General features: G+C 38.7%; 1 protein-coding gene across 2 annotated transcripts in view; it reads right to left on the bottom strand.

Annotated features, from left to right (window-relative positions):
• LOC145989968 (uncharacterized) overlaps positions 1-17,151 on the bottom strand; it is a 131,271-nt gene extending 114,120 nt beyond the window's left edge. The window contains exon 1 of one of the 2 annotated variants that reach the window (XM_083125522.1): positions 16,798-17,151. In XM_083125522.1, the coding sequence (XP_082981648.1) occupies positions 16,798-16,923 (126 nt within the window). In that variant the 5' untranslated portion in view covers positions 16,924-17,151. The remainder of the gene's footprint in view (positions 1-16,797) is intronic. The other variant, XM_083125520.1, reaches the window with a different exon arrangement.
• Between the last annotated feature and the right edge of the window lie 6,638 nt (positions 17,152-23,789).

Raw genomic sequence — 23,789 nt, forward strand, 5'->3', positions numbered from 1 at the left:
TGGCAGCCAGTAGCCAGTTTTTTTGTGTGGACGTGGTGAGTGCAACAGTCAGAGGATGTGTGAGAACATGGAGGAGGTTGATGAAGAGTTCGAGGAAGCTGTTGATGAGGCTGTAAGTGATATTGTACATTGTTTAAGTGAAGAGCTTCAAGAAATAGTAACCAAAAAGAGGGCGTGCTGGGTTAAAGACTGGGTGTGTCGTAGAGATCAGCTGGGAGCTTCGGCTACAATACTACGGGAACTTGCCGAGGAGGATCCTCTGGAATACAAGATAATTATGAAAATGAGTGTGGGGTAATTTAACGAACTGTGTAATTTAATTGAACATAAAATATCAAAAACAGATACGCTAATGAAAAACGCAGTTCCTGCCCGTCCAAAACTAGAGGTTGCCTTACGATTTTTAGCTACTGGTGACAGTTACCAAACTCTAGCAATCATGTTTCGAATACCAGCCAACACCATTTCTAGTTTTATGCCAGTAGAACTTACAGCAATAACGACAGCATTACAAGAATATATGAATATATATCTCACAATTATTGCTTGCTAACTTGTTAATTTTTAGTATAGGCTAGTAGAAAAACCAAGACTGGGTCTGTCTTTTGTATCATTTAATAAACATTTGTAAAAAGAGTAGCAAATTCTTAGTAAGACTGGTGAGTTGAAAGTAAATAAGTGAAGAAATGTGCATATCTTTTAGGGGTTGTCACTCCCAACAACTATGCTAACCATAAAAGAGGTGATTCAAAAAAGATATCAATTTTCGTTAGTACAATTTATTATGAAATGTAATATTAATTGTAATGATTCGTAAAGTACACAGAACAAAATTTGTTTGTCAGGTAATGTCATTTCAATGTAAATGTCTGTAAACAAAATCTCCTTCAGCTATAAATTCGTTTTGAATACTATCGTCGTCATCAGAATTACCGACGTAGGACGAGGCTCCAGATAACATCGGAGAAGGTGAAGGTCGTGGGGATTCCAACAATTGGAATCTCTCTTTTGTTAGCATAGATTGAATTTTGTCTTGGCAAGTAAGTCGGTTCCTCATGGAAGGTCCCTCAACTGAGCTGCAACATATTTTCCAAATACGTCAACCTCGTCGGGCTGGACTTCGTTTGAAGTTGACGGGCGACTCTCAGTTATTTTTTGTAATTTTGCAATCGCACCCTCAACTTTAAATAAGTTGCTTACACGCCGTTTTTTGGTATTAGGTATGTGAAAAGTAGGCACAACTGGGGGTTCTGATGAGTCCTCTTCAATCGATTTGTCGACATTCTGTTCACTGTCAACAGTTTGATGACTACATCTCTCAAGAAACTGTCGGCTGCAGTGAACCATGGTAGTTTCGGTACGTAGACGTCGTCAGTGCCCGCTCCACTTGCTTTTGATTCACTCACTTTCAGGAATTCACCTCTGTACGTGGCCTTTATAGCCTTTATGTGGGCTCTCAAGAAACCCAAGTCGGGAACTGCGACCCCTAGTCCTATTAATTCACCCTTTATCTTTATCATTGAACTCTCCCTCTTTGCCATAATCAGAATGACGAACGTTCCATAGTAGTTCATAGTTTATGTAAGTTTCTAAAAATGTACCGATATTTGTCCGCACTCCATTTTACACTAGCAGTTGGTTTTGTCTTCGCTTCTTCAGATTTTGAACACATTTCCGGTGTTAAATTTCGCAACGAAAGTAAATACGTAAAGTAAATACGAAAGTAATCACAAAAGTAGTTCTTCCCTCAACAAAGTCTAGCGCTCTACTGGCGGCCAGTACCTTTAAAGACACGTCCAATAATGGCTGCCACTAGGTCACGTGACCCTGTTACTGGCCCTCTGGCGTCCACTAAACTCAAACATGTTTGAGTTTGGTGGCCGCCAGTAATCTACTGGACGTTGAAGCGGAAGTACCCCTGCACACGGGGACAGTAGAGGGATAATTAGTAGCGGCCATTACTGGCTAGTACTACTGGCCGCCACTACTGTCCCCGTGTGCAGGGGACTTTAGAAGTGATTATTGTGCACACGATACAAAAATTAACCAGTGTATCTATCGGCTTAAAAGATAATATTAAAGGCTAGATTAACATCACGGGTATAAATTGTACGATTATAGTCACACGACTGTCACATGTTAATTTGTACAAGGATAGCTAGTTTCTACCCTCAGTAATGAATTATTAACATAATTTCTTAGCAACCTAGGTAGTTTAGTGTTTAGTACTTTCGGTTGTATTCTCGCATATGACTCGATTTTCAGGAGAAACCAATTTCACAACAGGATTAAAAGATGATCAACAAGATAGTTCCAGAATTATACACCAGCGTGCATTAATACGAGTATATGGCATAATCTCATATTACCTGATTCAATCCATTGGATTTTACGGTTCACATGAATTAATCGTTTCAGCCTGTTGAATAATGTTCGGATCCATTGAGGAAACTAAATAGGCAAGCCTGGAAAACACAAATCAGTTAAGACCCATTTGCACAATCTATTCATCTGGTATTTATAGATCTTCGGGAACCATTTCAATATATGCTGAACTAATGTAGTAAAATTGTCAACAAATTACTTCGCAAATAGTTGTTTCACATTAGAACATACATTATAATAATCTGATTTTTTTAAATACGTTAATTGATTGAATTGTTGTTCTAAGTCCACTTTATGCACATATAGCAGGGCGCGAAATTTCCGGTCGCCAGGTCGCCATCGGCGACCAAAAGTTTTGGCCTGGCGACTAAAATTTCATTGTTTCAAATGTGTGTCAAACACGCTTCAAGACTTCACCTCTTGAGAGAAACGGCAGAAGTTATAGAAGAAATACTAAAACTGAGTGATATCCACACTATTAGGTGGTTAGCCAGCAAAGAACATGCAATAAGAGCTCTCTTGCAATCATGGAAAGCTGTTGTGACCCATCTTGAACAGGTGGCCCATAGAAGAGACAATGATGGCGATAAAGCTAAGGATTTGCTGAAAAGTTTGAAGCAATTTAAATTTGTTAAGCTTCTGTACTTCCTTTTGGATATCTACGTGCAATTTAACCCTTTAAGCGTGGCACTACAAAATAAGAATATTTTGATTTCATCTCTGAAAATAAGAATTGAACACTGTATTTCAGTTTTGGCTGACTTGGAATCTAATGTTGGACCAAGCGAACAAGATTTCTTGGACCATGTATCCATTTCAGGGAAGATCAGAGATTTGCAAGACTTTCAGACTGTTAGAGGAAACTTAATTAACAATGCGAAGGTGTACATCACAGAAACATTGCCGTCTATGTCAACAGATGCTATTGCATCTCTGCATGTTTTCGACACCTTGGGTTGGCCTCCCAAAGAAAATATTCTTCAGTTTGGGATAGAAGAAATAAAGAAGCTCTACATATACTTGAACCCGAGCCTTTATAACGAGAAAATGGATGTTCTGTCAGCAGAGTGGACAAAATACAAACTTTTGTTTCCTTCTCCAGCTTTGAATCAGACACTGGAGAAGATCCACAGTGCGGAGTGTTCAGCAAGATTCACCAATTTGCTCCAGATTTTGACATTTTGTGCTGTTCTACCAATGAGCACAGCCTCATGTGAGGGAGGTTTCAACTGTCACAACAGACTCAAGACTACTTACAGGAACTCTCTGAAGACTGAGACACTGGATGATTTGCTCAGAGTTTTCGTAAACGGACCCCCCCCCCCCCCATTCTCCCTGTCAGAGTTTGACCCAGCAGCTGCGATTGATAAGTGGTACTTCAGTGCAGAACGACAGCGCTACACAAACATTAATTCCTAACTTTCTTAATAATTGCTCATATTTTTATTATTTATCAATATAAAATAGTGGCGACCAAAGATTTTAGTCCGGCGACTGACTTCAAACTTGAAATTTCATGCCCTGACATATAGGCTAATCGGGACTGGACCTACAGTTTAAAGTGGGATCCAAACCACTGTGCAATGTGTTTCCACAAGGTATCGAACCCGGGACCCCTCCATTCCAAGACGACGACGATATTAAAAAAATACATATGAAAGAGAAACGCAGCAGATATCACACTTTATATTCTGGCCCTTAATACAATGTATGCTAAATTATTTCGAAACTAACAAATGCTTTATATGCTTTATGCGTATGTGCGTATATATGTTTTTAAACGCGAATTAGGAATCACCCAGTATATTTGAAGTCAAAACTAATTATTGTTCGCTTATTTTGGAACTTTTCTAACGTTGGAAGCGGCTCCGACGCCCACCCAGCGTCGAATGACATGTTTACCTGGGGGGTAAAGGCGGTCAGGGGCGTGATGCTGATCACATCACCCCCACTCATGACCGGATCAAGAAAGTGTGGGGCGTTACCCCCACACCCCTATACCACTTCATGGCGTGGTGCTAAGCACAGGGGAGCACTTTTATAACAAAAACTCTTCCCCCCGGAAATTTTTGGTGGGGAGGATTTTTAGGTACAAGAATGTTCATGGCGGTGGAGGAATCCCCTCTGACCCCTTATGTGGGTGGGTGTGTAAAATAGTTTGTCATGAAGTATGATGCACTTGGTAAAAATCATGATTTTATTTCCAAATTTCTTGATATCAGTGTAAGGGAACATGTAAGTTTTCACTTCTGACGCGACAGAACAATTAACAAAGACTTCTAAGAATTGTTTCAGATATTATACACCTTCTTTCAGGACAATGTTTGTCCCATTCTCCTGAAATATGAACACGTCGAAATCAGCCAAGCATTAAACTAGAACTGACAGACCTCATACACGAAGCAGTACGAAAAAAAAACCTGAAGACAAGATTTATCTCGCACAAGATTCTCTTAAAAGTAGGTTAACAGCGCTGAAAGGCATATTATGCTCGCTATCAGGCCAATCGAATCAAACATTCACCCCAAAGCACAAAGCATGTCGTTCAATCATCCGAATGACTTGGCACAAAGTTCATTGGGGGAAAATCCAAGCTGCGTGGAAAATACTTGGCAACACTGCAAGGTTGCAAGACATTTTCTCAAGCTGCGTTTGAAACGAATCTTGGAAAGTAATCCATCTTGATTCTTAAATAAGGACAATATTATGCCGGGCAAAGCATACGTGATTGGATCAATATTGACATTTATGGAAGTCACTATGGCACAGCAAACTGGACCAATGTCCTTGAGTTTACAGCAAGAAATCAAAAGATTCTTACACTGAATGCTTGTAAAATCAGTATATTGTAGGTATTTCACAGCCAGGTAGTGGGATCCATGAGTATTACCGTGCAAATTGTCCATCATCATGCTCGTACACTTTATTTGATCCTATAAGAGGTTCAAGTATTAAAAGAAAACTCAAAACAAGCTTGTTGACAACTTCTGCACCGAAATACATAAAAACCCATCGCTTAAAAACACACAGGATGTAAGAGAAAAATTATTGAAAATAGTCCTGGACAATTTGCAGTATAATACTAATGGATCCCACTGTACAATCCCAAGTACCGTCACACACGTTCCCTTTTCGCAGAACCACAAACCACATGAAACTTTTGCTCTTATTCGTCCACGAAATATAATAATATAAAAATATGGTCAATGAAAAGCAGAATATGATTTTGAACTGAAATCCTTGGCAATGGATAAATAACTGTGGTCAATTTATTTTTCCTCCAGGAAACTTAAAATACTTCGGGTGAAGCCCACTTTGAGAATCCCTTGCTTGTTACTATTATCTCCCTCATCTGTAGTTTTAAACAAAAATCAGTCACAACGTACAGAAAAACCTTGCGATGTGACTATTTTATGTAAGTTTGAAGTGAAAATAAAGAAAACTACATTAGCACTTAATTCTTGATTTCCTTTTCTTCGGTAGTTTAAACCACCAAACAATGGGTTTTATGGAATTATTCAACTACTCTCTATAATTATGAAAAAAAATCAAGCTTTCATTTAAATAGTGAAAATTACTTTTAGATTATTTTCTAAAGATTTTTAGGTCATGATTTAAACAATTTAAGGTATTTTTTTTAAATATCTTTTTAGGTCATAAACTTCAGTGTCCTAATAATGTGCTTTTCTTTACTTACTGTCGCTGCACTCTCCGTAAACATAATCTAACTCGATCCACTTGCAAGGGTATTTTTTCTCTTGGGGGGGTAGCAGTGCTCAAAGTGGAAGGGGATGCTTGCTACTCCTCTAGTTAAGAAAATTCTCATAAGCATCCCCCACTAGGACAATTTCTCTAGACACAGCCCCACTGCATTTTCCCCATGTTGATCCATACAAGCATCCCCCTTTCCCCAAATTGAACAAAGCATCCCCTCAGAGCTAGGAATTTCTGCTTCGAGCATAATAATAATGCGTGAATAACTTTACAATATCGCTGCACAATTTAAAATTCTGCTAAATGCAACAATTTATAATGGCATGTTTATTATTCCGATTTATACATGATACAGAAAAAACAAAATTTTTAAAAAATACACTGTACTCATTCTTTAAAAAAAGTAATGGAAATTACCATACACAAACTCGAAATTCAGTAAATCCAATGTCAAGAGGTATAGGCACGACCATGCTGAGACGACAAACCGTTTGCAATGTTACACTCTATAGAACTGCGTGCCTCATGGCAAGTATGTATTCTCAGTCACATGCTGCTGTAATCGTGGTCATACTGCTTGAAAGAAACGAGTATGATGAGAGACACGCTTCTTGAAGTCTTGTTTACTCGGAATACCTATTACTGCCATTTGAATTGTTTCTGCTCCAAGAGTTTGACTTCAAGGTTCAGCGCAGTTCACTTTCGCCTTCCACATGCGGGTCCCTCATTCTGATCTTATCTTCTGGAAAAACAAAGACCTGTAGCATATAGTCTACATCCACTGTAAGAACAAAGTTAACGTAAACAACCCCACGTGACTGAGAAATAGCTCCTTTCCTACGTGTTAGTTCTGGTATTATTTTGTCTATGAATACATTAATCGTAGCTCTACAGATCATAATATCAGCTACGTTGAGTGGGATGGCTTGGTCACCACGTGCACTATATTCCTACGCGGATGATCACTGCACAGCAGCTATTCCAATAGGAGAAATAGTTCCTTTCCTAAATGTTAGTACTGTAATGTGCAGCTCATAATATAATGTGCCATACCTTCAATATAGCAGCTATGCTGAGTTGTGTGGTTTTTTAACGTGCGCTATATTACTACGCGCAAGATCACTAGCACAACCGCTATTTCATTACAAGAAATAGCTCCTTTCCTAAATGTTACTTCTGAGCTGTACAGCTCATAATATAAGGTACCACAACTTCAATATAGCAGATACGTTAAGTGGTATGGCTTTTTCAAGTGCACTATATTCATACGCGCACGAACTCTGACCTTTGTTCAACGTTAGGTCCAACGTTCTTAAAATACAAGATGACTCCCAAATGAAAAATCCACCCACCATCTAATTTCTTACAACACTTCCAAACATATCACTGGTAAGAAATCGAGCTTAAAAGCAATAAAACCTGACGCAATCTCCCTAAGAACAGCTTTGATATTAGGACGCAGCCATGGTTGTTCATTCGTTCGTATCGGCCGGCTTGCCCAATTCAAATACAACAATCTCGAACAAACTTTTTTAGTCCTGCATTCAGAGCAGTTAAAGCTTTCCAAGATTTATATCTCTCGTTTCACTTTCAATAAACTCACACTCAGCGTATTGTGAATGTTGACGAACAGAAGGACGAAACGCTTGATGTCAAGGTACAGTGAGTACACTGCAATAGCGGTGGCGATCGCAACGAACATAGGATTAACAAAACGTTTGTTTGAAGTTGGACCCCAACAACTGTGCCCTATGACTCTCGCTGGGAATCTGACCCGAAACACTTGATTACAAGTCGACAGCGTTTACACTACGCCATCGTGTCGGAGAGGTCAAGCACAAAAGCTTAATTATATAGAAAAAACAGGGTGTTTCAAAAGTCACGCAACCCTAACTTTTTGACGGCATACTACACAAAAAAAGTAGACTGTCTACAATATGAAGCCTCTATCGATATATTTATCAATGCTATTGACTGGCAATTCATTTCATGCAGAAGATTCTGTAGATCAGTTAATAGCTAAAGTAGCAGTTGACTTGATTTTTGTTATTCAGTCACTTTTCTGCCAATTTTGGTTAACCCCTACGATATGATGAAACTGATAAAAGGTACATTCGCAAAGAAGACCCATGCTCAGGCCGGAATACGAACCAGGGATCCCAGGCGTCGGAGCGCGCTGTGCTTACCACTCTGCTACAGAGGTTGGCAGAAGAGATTAGAATAAAATATGGCACGCTACGCTCACAACAGTGTTATTGGCGGCATGGCAATCTGAGTTTGCGAACGATATTGTAGATCATGTGCAGCACTGACAGGTTTGGAAATAGCGATATTATGGGCAAAATGGGGATAAAGTGGCATCTTGGTGGCTTATAATCTTAGTTGGTAACATTAACACTTAGCAGTACAAATTGTCCATCACCATGTTCGTGCACTTTATTTGACTCAATAAGTGCTGCAAGAATTAAAAGAAAACCCAACAAGCTGTTGACAACTTCTGCACCAGCATACATAAAAATCTATCGCTTAAAAACACATAGGAATTACAGAAAAATTCATGAAAACAGTCATGGACAATTTGCCGAGCAATACTAGTGGATCCCACTGTACCAAAGTCTTGCCCATAGAATCGTGTGAAAAAAATCACAAATCCTGATTTTAAACTGGAATTGCTTCTGAAAGGATAATTTGTTGCACCTGACAATTCTGGTTTGATTTTCCTACTCTCTATACCAGCCGTGCTGATATCGCGGGAGATTACACTGCCAAAAACAAACAAAAAAAAAGATGGTATAATTGGCACACTGAGCATAGGTTTAAATCCGGGACAGTGAAATGCCAAAAGCTCAATACGAACATGAATAAACAATCGCCTGTGGGAGAGAAACAGCGCCATAACTGAGTAATTACACGAGGAGAAATAATTTCTGCGCCAGTAGACATTTATGCCGCAACCTCCTTTCAGTGCAAACACAAGACTCTGTTTTCTCTCCTTTCGATCGACGCCATTACCAATGGAAATGGCCGATCGCTCCATCCGTCATGGCTTCCGAAGCAGTCCAAACAGGGGGAAAAGTAAAATCGCTTTCATTCTCATTGTTTCCGCGTTACGTCTTTAAATGCCATTTTCCTCTTCACTTTCTAATGTTTTATGACTAACGAGCTTCTTAAATGAATCGTAGTGCCCAAGGACGTATTTAAGGGGAGCTAAAGACTTAACAAGTACCAAAAAATAATAATAATAAAAATATTATTAATTTCCTCTGAACTTTTTGGAAGGCAAGGATTATGTGGGGAGCATACGGCTTTGAAGAACAGCAAGGACGTATTCAGGGGGTCTGGACTCTGAACCCCACACACACACACACACGAAAGACTACTACTCATAATAATATGCATAAAATATTAAGCATAAACTTTACTTATCTCCAACTGCATCTACCATCATTTGTCTTATTCAATAAATATTCAATTCTTCATCTATTTGACATTAATTTCATTGCCAGGCACTTGTTTTAATATAAATTATTCCGATCTTAACCACAAGTAATGAACATGCGCTGTTATATCTCTATTCTTATACCTTTTTATTATCTATTCATGAAATAATAATCTTATTAATTTATATGTTGTAATTAGTATCAATTTGATTTAAGAATTATTTAAATTTAAACATTATTACTATTGAGACAGTGGGTTCGAACCCCTCTTCCCCGCTACCGAAACATATTTCTAAATACGTGCCTGATAGTGCCAACTATACACTCTAATACAAGGGAAGGATCGTACTTCAGACCAATACTGAAGGCTTCATAGTTTCACTTCTATAAGCCAATACGTCATCCCAGTGCAGAATTCAAGCAAATATGGCTCATTCTACTCAGAAAATAGGAATAGTAATTTGAAATGGAGCAAAAAATTGTATAGTATTCAGAGGCCGCCACGGACTAAACTTTTGTCTAGGTTAGATTCCCACAACCATTCACCTGAAAATAAAGAGATGAGATCAGACCCGTAGCCACCAGAATTTTATTTCGGGGGAGGGCTGATTCCTCATCAGCTAGTGAAAAAGTGGGTGGTTGAATCCCTGAAGATAAATTTCTCAGTAGAGTATACCTTACACAGGATGCCTAATTCTGCTAAGGAAGTAAAATTAATCACCACGATACACTATTTAAATTATATATTTGTAGGATTTCTGGAGGGGCTTCAGCCCCCGAGACCTTTCCCTGGCAACGTGTCTGGATGAGATGCCCTCTAGGAACGTCGTGTTAGAGTATATACGAAGAGTAGAATAGATAATATCCAATTAACATTACAATCTAATGAAATAATTTAATAACCTGAAAATTGTCACTAAGAATAATATGTCCAATTATCTTTATGCATATTATTAATATCCATTAATTTTCGTACACACTTAATATCTACAAACTGTTCTGATTGATTTATTTTACTTCGCTTTCTGCCACTTTGGCTAATAGTGAAGATGATGATGAGTGATGACATGATGAAAGGACACTCATGGCCAGGCCGCAATTCGAAACCAGGACCCCTGGAACGGTAGAGCGCTGCAGTAACCAATCCGCTCAAAGTGTTCTGTTCATATTCAGCGAAATTAAACTTCATATTTTAGAACAAATGACATGTAGAACAAATATTCTGCTTACTTTAGTGATGAACTCCCTTACTTTTACATTTTGGCAATTCTTTCGGGGGGGATAGAGGTCCCCTGAATCCCCTTCTCAATACGGTTTCAGTAAACAGTATGTTCCTTCTAACAGCAAATTACTCGTATAACTATGCACTGATACACACGAATCTCGCGATTCATTCCCTTTACATCTTAATCTTATGCACCTTTGTAAGGGAACAACCAATGTTGTTCGATCCGATGGATAACGCTGTGACTTTTCGAATTCCGCTTTTCCCTTGCGCAAATCGTACACTGGCAAAGACCACTCAAAATCCAATCTAAATTCAGCAATAAACCAGTAATAGGTCACGTATGTGTCAGGATTGTGTCCGAACAAAGTCAGTTTTTCATCTGACCTTGTGGCAGTCGCGGAAACACCAAGGATATCTGCATCAGTAATAGCATGTGGGCGAAATGCCGAAGAAAATGAAGGTTAAATATAACATGAACAAGAGACGTGAGTTTAACAAGCTTGCCGATAAGACAATTGCTGCTCTGAATTGTTAATGACCACACTTTCCCCCGAATTGTTGCTGCAAGATATCACATCAGAATTTCAAAGGTGGGGAAGTTAATTGAAGTAATGCGTTATTTTGAAAGTAAAACGATACATCTATGGTATTCTCAGTCACAATGCTAATAATTTATGACAGAAAAATGCTTGTAAGAAAACAGGGTTTGTTTTACCAGTGTTGCCAACCTACTGTCCAGAACATTGTACAAGGTTCCCTTTGTGGGGACAAAAATTAATTGACTTACTGCTGCATAACATAAGAAGGCTACATTGCAAACTCGTATATAGCAATTTAAGCTAAGAGATTAATGTTATTTGGTATCATTATGTAGGTATTAAATAAATATAATGCTATTGTTTGTCATCGTCAAGGCCGTAAACATATAACATGACCATGTTTTTTATTGAGGGGTGGTGGAAAGTTAGGGAGTGGCAAGGTAAGAATTAAAGTGCCAAAAATGTATTTGCCCTGGTGAAAAAGTTATCTTCAGTCGCTCCTGAGGTGATGGGACAGTTTGCTTACTGTTATATTTGTCGTTGGCTGTACGAACTTATGACAACGGAAATAACAGTATCAGCAGAAGAATACTGTGCTCAATCGTGCACATCAAATGTCGGTTTCAACTCACCTTTTCTTTTCTCAAAACTCAATATTACGATGATTCTAAAACGTGAGAAGCAGGAAATAAGTGAATGTAAAACTAAATCACCATCTCAGTGACGGAAACTATACACACCGCCTTCCGTTCTTCCTTATCAAACCAAAGCCATCAGCAGATGGTGAGGAATACAGTGCATGTTATGGCACAGAAGTTGTGAAGACGGATATAAACCTGAGACTTGCTGATTAAATGATCTATAAAACACTCGTATATAAAGGAACTGCTATTGCAATCCCACTAGCATACTTTCGTAAACTATAAATTGGTTTGTCTGCGTAGTTAACATTCTCCATCTACAGCGGTGTATCGAGAACTTTTCTCTTATGTCGTGTCGCTAGTGACTACATGGAAGGGTACTCTGAAAATAAAACCACCCTCGAATCTAGAACCTTCAGTCACGGTGCTTACGTGCTTTGAGTACATAGGTCAACATCCATGAAGATATAAAATAAATCTGATGATCGCTACGAAGCGGGAGGTGGCATGGATTTATCACTGTCTGTCCCATCAGCTTTCATCCTCATCGTCGCGATTAACCGAACAGGTGGGAAAACTACATAAACGTGAAATAACCTCTACCGATGCACATAAAAGAATTACAAAGTCGAACAGCTGAACACTAGCCGCAGAGACCACAGGTGGATAAGGGAGAAGGCACAAAAGGGGTTTACCTCCTGACGTCTGCCGAAGTGCATTCATTGTCAAGTATAGTTTAGGGATGGCCAAACGGATCCGGATCCGAAAGTTCCGGATCTGGATCCGGATCCGATAGTTCCGGATCCGGGTCCGAAAGTTTCGGATCTGGATCCGGATCCGAAAGTTCAGGATCCGAAAGTTTCGTATCTCAATCCCATTATAATATTACCACAACTTAAAAGGTATTATGATCTTCGATTACAAAGACATTTTTCATTAGTTAGTCCTACAATAATTTTTTTCAAGTGTTGTTCCTAAAATACTTTGCTAGGCATCGGCTAACACACACGTGCACAAAAATAATCTTACTTTTTTAACATAAAATGTCAGAGGTGATATTGTCAATGCCGTTGAAACGAATAGGAGTATGTATTAATTCGAATGTATGGAAATGGAAACACACATAAATGTGAGACATTCCATTCCAGGATGAAACCTTTAACACATATAACAAGATAGAAATGTTATACAAAAATTATACAATTGTTCTACAGTTACAGTTTTACAAATTAAAATAAAACATTATAATATATGCAGTGTTATATAATTACAAAGTGTAAGACTAAGAAGGGAGGTTATCTAAGTGTCCCCCTCCGATTTCCATGAAACTTGGCAGACGTATAGTAAGGCGGGCTCAAAGGAAGAAATACGTGTTTTTTTGTTTCAGCTAAAAAACGGTTTTAGGGGGCAAAACCCCCTTAAATGTCAAGATGAGGACAAATTGAAGTGAGGATCTGACCCCTGTGTCCCCCTCCGATTTCCATGATACATGGCAGGTGTGTGTATAAACGGGCCAAAGGAAGAAATACGTGTTTTTTGTTTCGGCTAAAAAACTGTTTTAGAGGGCAACCCCCCTCAAAAGCCAATATGAGGACAAATTGAAGTGGGGATGTGACCCCTGTGTCCCCCTCCGATTTCCATGAAACTTGGCAGGTGTGTGTATAAACGGGCCAAAGGAAGAAATACTTGTTTTTTTTTGTTTCTGCTAAAAAACTGTTTTAGGGGCAAACCCCCTCAAATGTCAAAATGAGGCCAAATTTAAGTGGGCATTTGACCCCTGTGTCCCCCTTCGATTTTCATGAAACTTTGCAGGTGTATAGAGGGTCCCAAAGGAAGAAATACATGTTATTTGTTTCGGCTAAAAAAAACTGTTTTAGGGGGCAAAACCCGCCTCAAATATCAAGATGAGGACAAATTGACGTGGGGATCATCTGACCCCTGTGTCCCCCTCCGATTTCCAAGAAATTTGGTGTGTATAGAGAGGCCCTATGCCCCCTGTTTCTTCCTATGCCATATTTACGTAGTTTGGGGGTCAGATCCCCACTTCAATTTCTCCTCATCTTGACATTTGAGGGGGGGGGGGTTGCCCCCTAAAACAGTTTTTTATCTGAAACACAAAAACACGTATTTCTTCCTTTGGGATACACCTGCCAAGTTTAATGGAAATCGGAGCAGTAGACTTAGACCTCCCTTTTATGTGTATTAATTAATTACAAATCACGCACGCGCGCACACACACTATATATATGTGTGTATGTATGTATGTATATTATATATATATATATGTATGTATATTAGCAGGTAGCAATATGTTATAAACACATTCTTACTTTCCAAATAAGCGCAGGTGGGATGGCGAAACGGATCCGGATCCGAAAATTCCGGATCCGGATCCAAAAGTATCTGGATCCGGATCCGAGAAATTTTAGGATCCGGAACCAACCGGATCCGGATTTCGGATCCGCCAAGATCCGGATCTGGCCATCCCTAGTATAGTTATCTTAGCATAAATAATACATTGTTGGTCAAGCCCCGAAAAACTGTAGAGAAGGCGAAAGGCGGGGAGGTTGGTCGAGTCTTGTGCGATAAGCGAGACCCAAGGCAGAGTTACACGAACAGCAAAACAAATAGTGGTAAATTGTCCACCGCTATTTTAATCCAGTTCTTTCTCCGCAATGTGATGGCCATGAATTGAAATAAAAACGTAAACTAGCGGAGGACAATATCTGCATCGAATCAGCAAATTTAGCATGAAAGTGAATGAAAATAGTGGACAATTTACCTAGCATTATCATCTTTGCCGTTAACAGTACGTGTAGGTGTAAATGGTAAATGTAAAAATTCAGAGATAACAACCACGGACACCTAAAACTGATGTATAAAAATTACGAGACTATCCCACCACACACACGACAAAACTGTAGACTGAACACGTACCTAAAACTTTTCATAATGGGACAATTTATGGTAATTTTGGCTATAAATCTACTCTTACACCTCCTACCCCACCCCCTTCCTCAATGGAAAAATCTAGATAGAAGCAGAACGCAAGGATGCAGAGATTACCGAATTATCGCCTAAAATCTGTCGACACGTGCGAGTCCAGTACCTACTGGCAATGTTGGTTTTTATTGCAGGCTTATTTACTTCTCAGCCACTCGAGCCAAATTGGTCGTTGCGCCATTGCTTGCTACCTCGTTGATGTGAGATTACGATAAGCACAAGAACAGGCAAAGAAAAACTATGCCATGTGCTTCGGGACTTTGTCACATTCCTATGACGTCACAAGCCTCAAATGACTTCTGTTAGAAACCAACTAACGCCGGTTTCTAAGAGCTTCGGGCTCTTCGAAATACCCACATGCATCGTTCATTTTATTGAAGACGAATGAAAAGATTATGTGCAGATTATTCCAGCAGATGTCTCGAAAAGTACAATAATGTGGCATCACACGGGATTTTCCAAATTTCACAAACATGCAAGCAACTCTCAGGTAAGTAATAAATATTATTGTAAACACTTCCAATGGACAAATACGTATTTCTATCACCTGCTATTCACATCAAAATGTACAGTTTTGTAACAATCGCACTTCTTTTATGTTTGGGCGAATATCCCCAGAAAATAATTTGCTTCAAACTTCGTTTATAAAACAGAGCCGTAGCTACGGATGGGGGGGGGGCATGGCCCGCCCCAGACGCAAACAGGAGGCCAAATGAGCGACAAGATAAAATTATGTCAAAGAATAAACGCCACTATTGGCAGAAATGCATAAACATTGACGTCCGGAAGGGATATGGAGGTTCGCCTAAAAAGTAATTTCACACAATTTCATTTGTCAGTAATTTATATTATAATGGTGTTGAAGAAACATGAAATTTTCAAGTAAATATTCAGACTGAAGCAGTGTTTTTTGAGGGGGTATCACTATTATGGGGCAATATATGCCTCCTTTGCCCCCCTGGAAAAAATTTACCTTGCTTGACCCCCCTGGAAAAAATCCTGCGGACGTCCATGTGCATAGATCTCAAAATTTTATTTCTCGCAATACGACCATTTCATTCAGAGCGACATCAAATTTACAACTTATTGTTTAGAAACATATTCTATACGATTAGTTCATGATGATATGATGTGCAAAGGTATCAAGTGATGACTAAATGAATGTGCAGAGGCGTTTAGATATCGCAAAAGATTCAAAATAGAAAAATTACCTGTTTGGTGTTCTGATTAAGTGATTGTGAAATCATATACTACAGCTACATCAAGACAGAAAATTACTCTCAGAATTAAAGTCAGCTGTTCTATTGAAAATAGTATTGCATCAGTGGCGTGCCCATGATTTTCGAAAGAGGTTTTGTACACTTTTTCTGGTAGTCAGCCCTCATTTTGCCATCTTTTCCTACTTTTGACGTTCTTTTTTAAGGAATACTGGGCCAAAGGGGCGGGGTTAATGACCCCCTCCCCTTGGGCACGCCACTGTATTGCATTAACTATTATTGATGTTGTAATCATGTACCTAATATAGCACACAGTAACATTATAAAGAACCTTGCTGAACAGAGATAACAAAAGCGTATTTCTAACTTTTATATCGAAGGATAATTTTTGTCTTCTTTGCCACAGCTATGAAAACATGTTTTTATTTGTTGTAGAGAAGCACAGGCACTTGAGACAAAATTAATATCATATGTGCTAAAGGTCTGTTAATTGCTGTTTACACAAAATCTATCCTAGCTTGTGCGTGAAACCTCTAGTATAAAATTCTGAAAGAAAAAAACCTTGCAAAATTCATAATAATCACCAGATTTATCAAACTATGGTCGTATTTAACAATAACTCAAGCTTACCTGAATCTGTGCGCGTTTAACTTCTATATACAGCCAATTGTCGGTCGAAAAAGCAATAGCAAGCAGTGCCACTGCTATAATAGCTGTTATGGTAGCTAGGGACAATGTTACAGCTGAACACGGCATTTCTTCAAAATGGTAAAACTTTCGTCATAAAATTTTTAAAAAAAAGCACTTGTCAGTTTTCTTTCACCTAAACACTAAAATATTCCACACTACATTCACTATAATACCAGTAATTGCACTAGTTATTGTCAACAATCACTACTGCATTCGCCGCAACAGCTGGTGCAACCAGGTTCCTTCGTTCACAAGTTCCCTCGCGCACTGAAACAGGTTTCGTTCTACCACACCTGTGAATACTTGCAGTGGTCGAGCACGAGCTCCGAAGGGAGAAAGTACTGGACTCGTTTCCAGAATTGCAACGAAGCAGCTCTCAGCAATCAAATAACACGTTTTATACAAGTTAACACTTACATACTGCCCGTGTTACATGTTTTATTGTCTATATTTAGTTTCCTGGCAAGTATTTAACTCTAGAATTGGATAGAAAGAAATTCCACCGTTTCCCCTAACGAACCACACGTCTCTTCACCGCCAACTACAACCTGAGGACATGTCACGTGAACAATGGTGGCCAACCAGGACGTGACCTTGAACGAGTCTTGCTCTTTTCCATTTAGTATGAATTAGCTTCGCCTTCGCATTATTATTATTCAATGGGGAGAGAGACCAACCCTTGTACTTGTGAACCGAGTTATCATCCCTTTGTATCACCTGTTCGCCAAATACATTCCTTCGGACACGTACGGGACGACAGATGGTAAATAACAGTCTTCTGTACCGTTCAAGATTTCCGCCTACAGAAATCGAACGAACAAGTAACCTCAAGACAGCGACAGGGAAGCTTTGGTGCTAACATTTGGATTCTGCATTTCATGAAACGAAATGTCACTTCAAACAGGGGCGCCAATATGTCCAACTTTACGCCCACACAGAGGGCGAAAGGGGCGTTCACTTACCTGAAAAAAATGTCTCATTTTTCTTCCTTCTCTTTTTATTTGCATCACTTTCTTCCTTTCCATTTTTCGTTATCTTATCCTACATTTTCAACTTCCTTTCTATTAGAATTGATTTCTTCTTGCTTACTTATTTACTATCTATCTGCAATGGACCTTGCCAGAAATTTTTGAAGAGGGATCTGGCGACTGGTATAAAAATAAGCCCATGTAACCCTCCAGATTTTTATAGTACGGTAGACTCAATTTGGTTACAGTCAGGGGCGCCGACTTGTCAAAATTATTGGGGGGGGGGGGGCCTCTGATCACTGAATAAATTAATGAATGACTCACTCTCTCTATTTTTTAAGTTTTTTTGCATCAGTGTTCGGAATCTCATAAAAGCCCATGAAGCGTAAAAAATATAATTTTTATTCACAGTTCGAATTGTCCATGGATGGATATGTCACAAGTTTCGTCAACCATAATAGCAAAATATTTCCGACTTTCAATATCTGCTACCACGGAGCGCAAAACAGATCTCCCTAATACATATATAAATGATCTCGTTCTGAATGTCATGTGAGAGCCATTTGTAGCCCGAACGTCCCATCCACTCTCCTAGTTCATGCACATCTTCTCTTGAAACTCTTTTTAGTAAAAACTTTAACAATACTCATAATTACATACTTAGTATATAGTAATAAGTCATGTGTTTTGCCCCCCCCAAGTTGGTTTAGGGGTCTCAGCCCCCAAAGTTGATGGTCTAGAACATTTCAAATGTGTATTTCAATTTAAGTTCATGTAGCACAATTCAGAGTAAACTTTACAGAGAAGCAAAATAATACATTAGATCCTCTTAATCAAAATTATTTGGAGGGCTCTGCCCCCACATCGTTAACATGGGGGGGTGGAGCTCGAGCCCCCCCCCCCCCAAGCCCCATGGAGTCGGCGCCTATGGTTACAGTTGTTTCATAGGCGTAACTTGGCGGGGAATTTGAAGGTTTTAGAAAATTTACAACTTTTATTACTTCCTAGGACCTAAGGAGCAAAGAAATAAAGAGTAATTTTTATGATTTCGCAAAAATAAGTTACATAACAAAATAGTCCTTAGTAGACCCAAATGGACAGTTCAACGCCCGAAAGTGGGGCTCGGTGGGGCTCGCCTTAATGGTTTGCTCTTGTAAGGCATAAGCCCCATTTTCTCGCAGTGTTGCCAACACCTTACTCGAAAAAATCACCAAGGTTTTTTTCTTGGTCTAACCTAACCTAAAGCAAGGAGCTGGCAACCTTGCTTGAGGCTTGCCTTACAGTGCATAAAGCAATTTTTGCCAACCTACTGGTACTTTTGCCATAGCCTTTTACAAAAAAGAGAGAGGAGAGAGAGAGAGGGGGAAGAGTTAAACAACCGACAATGCTGCCAACACCTACCTACAGCTTTTTTTTCTTCCTACTTAGCAAAAGCTACTACCTTTTTTTGAGGCTTAGCCAATTTATATACTGGCGTAATATACACTGGGCAAGGAGAGCCGGCAACAAACACACACTGCCGTAAAAGAGAGAGATGGGTGGATGGCAACACAGTATGTGTGTGCGTGTGTGTGTATAATATGTAGCATTATTAACTAGAGAGTGTTGGCAAACCACCTGCAACTAAAAAAAAAAGAGATATGCCAACGTTGCTGTAAGATGAAGAGAGAGAGAGATTTAAAAGACCTATAGCTGGCAACAGTGGTGTACGATGTCCTCCCTCCTCTGTGCAATATGACATTATGATGTTACTGTAGTTTTTGACGAGAATTACGAGTTAACTAAAAAACCTGCAACTAGAGAGAGTTGCCAGCACACACACACTGTTGTAAGAGAGATGGATGACTGGGGGCAGCATTTCTGGCTATTCACAGTGGCGGATGTACTTCCTGTTTTTTCAAAAGCTAACAATAATGATGGAATTTCATGCTGACGCATTTATTTCGTTCAAAAATTCGTGTTCAGCACAGATGATGCTATGTAATTTTCACATCAGCTCAGCCAACTGTTGAGAAATAATGACGTCAGGTAACAACATTGGTGGGGGTAACGTGATGAATTTACGAAAGTAGGAAAATGACATTGCTAAAAATTGAAGTATGGAACTATTTTCTAGAGCGGATTTCTACTAGTCCACGTTGTTAACCTACATATTACTCCTCGACTAATAAAACTAGAAGCTCGAGGGCATCAGGTCCTATTTTTATTGTGAGCTGCAAGGAGAATATTGTGATTGTGATTGAAATTAACTAGCGTGAGTAAATTTGTTTGTTAGCTTGCATGAGTTGGCTTTGTGTTATATAAATAGGTAGTGTTGCTTCTGTGAGTTGATTCTGTAATAGCCAAACAGATGTAAAGGAATTGTAGATGAGAGGTAAAACTCTATACAAAAGCCAAACAATCCTTAAGCATATTGTGGAAGGAATATATACTCGCAGAGCACGCAAAAAGAGAGAGAGAAAGTATACAAGTTTTGAGTGTGTTGCATGTATCTCTCTCCTTTTTTTTCTTGCTTTTTTCATATATATATCTATATATATATATATATATTTATTACATATTACTATATACATCAAGCATATGCAAAATAGCAATATGCGGGGTGTAAGAGGGCGACCTTCTGGTAAGGCACCCCAAGAGTCAACCTCACTTCCACCTAGTACACCCTGGACTGTAGAGTAACAAGGCTCTGGCGACTGGCAGACCAGTATAATTTTGCGTGAATTTGTTATATGCATCAAGCATACACAAATATAGCAATATGCGGGGTGTAAGAGGGCGACCTTCTGGTAAGGCGCCCAACAGTTAACCACACTTCCACGTAGTACACCCTGGACTGTAGAGTAAGGAGGCTCTGGCGTCTGGCAGACCAGTAAAATTTTGCGTGTGTTAGCCTGTTTTTTTTGTGCGTTTGATACTTAGTGGAGGTACATAGTGTTTCGAATTTTATTATTATTTAGTTTTATACTTGACTTACTTATTTCCTGTTACTCCGCTACGGAGCATAGGGCCTCAACGAAGCATCGCCAACGGACTCTGTTTCCAGCCATCTTCCTTATCTCGTTCCAGGTCTTTCCTGCTTCCCATATTTCTTGCTCTATTGTCCTTCTCCAACTCATTCTTGGCCTTCCTCTCCTACGTTGTCCTTGTGGATTCCAGCTCAATGCTTGTCTCTCTATTGCCGATGGATCTTTCCTCAATGTGTGGCCAATCCACTTCCACTTTCTTCTTTTGATCTGTATTGCCACCGGTTCCTCTTGTGTACGTTTCCATAGATCTTCATTTGAGATAATATCTGGCCAATATATTCCCAGAAGTTTCCTTAGGCATCTGTTTATGAATGTCTGTAGGTCTTTAACAATTTTCTTTGTTACTTTCCAAGTTTCACATCCATAAAGGAGAACTGACTTCACATTAGTTCTAAAAATTCGCAGCTTAGTTCTTATTGAAATTTCTCTGGCTTTCCAAACTTTATATAGCTGGATAAATGCCACATTTGCTTTCCTAATTCTTGATCTAACATCATCTTCTGCTCCCCCTGTATTTGTCACCAAACTCCCCAGATATGTAAACTCCTTAACCTCTTCAATATTTTCCTCATTCAAGTGGAAATTTTCCATCTTTTTTACATTTGTTCTTAATGATTTCGTCTTTGTACTATTTATCTTTAAACCAACTCTTTTCCCTTCCTTATCCAAATCTTCTAATTTCTTTTCCATATTACGGTATGTGTGAGACAGCAGACAAACATCATCTGCAAAACACAAGTCTTCTAGCTGTTGGGTGAGACTCCAATTTATACCTCTCCTTTTTCCTTCCGTTACCCTCTTCATTACTTTATCAATTACCATCAGAAATATTGTTGGTGACAAAATACATCCTTGCCTTACTCCTGAAATAACTGGTATTGGATCCGTAAGTATCCCCTCATGCACAACTTGGCATGTGGAACCATCATAGGAGTTTTTGATAAGATCAATCATATGTGCTGGAATGCCATATTCTTTTACAATTGTCCACATTTTCATTCTATTTACAGAGTCAAAAGCTTTCTGGAAGTCCACAAATATAAGGTACATATTAGAGAAGTATTCCATACTCTGTTCTATAATAATACGCAGTGTATTTATCTGATCTATACAGGAACGGTTGCTTCGAAAACCTGCTTGTTCTCTCCGGATCTTTTTCTCAACACATCCTTTAATTCGGTTTAAAAGAATTCTACTTAGAACTTTACTAGGAACAGAAAGTAGTGTTATGCCTCTCCAGTTATTGCAGTTAGTAATATCTCCCTTCTTAGGTATTTTTACTAGTAAACCTCTTTTCCAATCTTCTGGTATTGATTTTGTTTTCCATATTTTTGCAAAAAGTGGTTGTAATATTTCTATTGTCATCTCCATGTCTTCCTTAAGAATTTCTGGTGGAATGTTATCAATTCCAGGTGCTTTACCACTCTTTTGTTCTCTCAATGCTTTTTTTAATTTCTTCTTTTGTTGGTTCTTTAGTAGTTATTTCATCTTCTATTTCATATTCTGGCATTTCTTCCGGTATTTCAAGCAAATCTTCTGCCCCTTCTATGGTTTGGTTTAATACTTCTGAAAAATGTTCTTTCCATCTTTTGAGCTGGTTTTCCTTATTCGTAAGGAGTACTCCATCTCTATTTCTCACTGGGCGATTCCGTATGGTTTTCTTTTGAGACAAGATCTTTGTAATTTGGTATACTTCCTTCATATTTCCCTCATTTACTGCTTTTTCTGCCTTCCCTGCTAACTCACTGGTCCATTTTCTACGGTCAGCTCGCGCACTATATTTCACTTCATGATCTTTTTTCCTATATTCTTCTTGTAATTCTGCTTTCTTTTTCCTAGTTTTACACATATTAATCTTCTGCTTAATGTGTTTCCTTTCTTCTATTTTCCTCCAAGTTTCCTCTAACATCCAGTTCTTTTTCTTAGGGTTTCTATATCCCAAAACTTCTTTTGATACCGTTGTAAATGTATTTTTCACCTTTTCCCAGTGTTGTTCCCAGTTTTATACACAGAAAAGATATTAAACATAAAATTAAATAAAAATATATCTAATTATGTTTTTTTTATGACAACAAGCATTCACAAAAAAAAATAGCAATAATGTGGTTTAAAGTTTTTTAACGTAATTGCTACGTAAACAAAATGGCCGACTTGCAATGAGTGTGTCAAAGTTTTTTTAAGCCTAATTGCTACGTAAACAAAATGGCCGACTTGCAATGACTGTGTCAAATATGAATAGATTGAGAGATGGAAAGAGAAGTTAAATATGCTTAAATAAAGTGCTCCTCTGTGCATAGCACCTTACCATAAAAGCATATAGGAAGACTGCCATGTCGATGCATGAAACTTAAATATACATATAAAATTAAAATATTTGGTGCTGACCACATCACACATTGCTGACTTTGCATTGTACTTTCCTATATTCACATATGCACAGTAAGGCTAATCGGGACTAGGCCTACAGTTTTTTAAAGTAGGATCCGAACCACTATATACTTTTATCGGGTTCGAACCTAGGACCTCTTGATTACAAGGCAACAACACAACCACAGCACTATCGAACCCTAGTAAATATGTAGGAAAAAAACAACGGTATATACATAATCCAAAGTTGCGTGGTTCTAGGCCCCATAGGAACCAAGAAAATCAATGTCTTGGAAAAACATCTTAAGATATTTGTCTTAATCTTTAAGAAAGTCGACTTCCGGTCTGTCAAGATGTTACTTCCGGTCTGTCAAGAAAATTTTCTTAAGACATTTGTCTTAAGATGTTTTCCCAAGACATTGATTTTCTTGGCTCCTAATTGACCTAGGATGATGATTTTAAGTTTGTTGGATAGGATTTGACGAAAACTATTCGACTAGCAAATAAAATCGATTCCACCCCCTCAAGTTTCGAAAATATAGACAATTTTTTTTATTTTTTGAGAAAC

This window comes from Lepisma saccharinum, chromosome 7, assembly GCF_977018435.1.
Source record: "Lepisma saccharinum chromosome 7, izLepSacc3.1, whole genome shotgun sequence".
Classification (NCBI taxonomy): Eukaryota; Metazoa; Arthropoda; class Insecta; order Zygentoma; family Lepismatidae; genus Lepisma; species Lepisma saccharinum.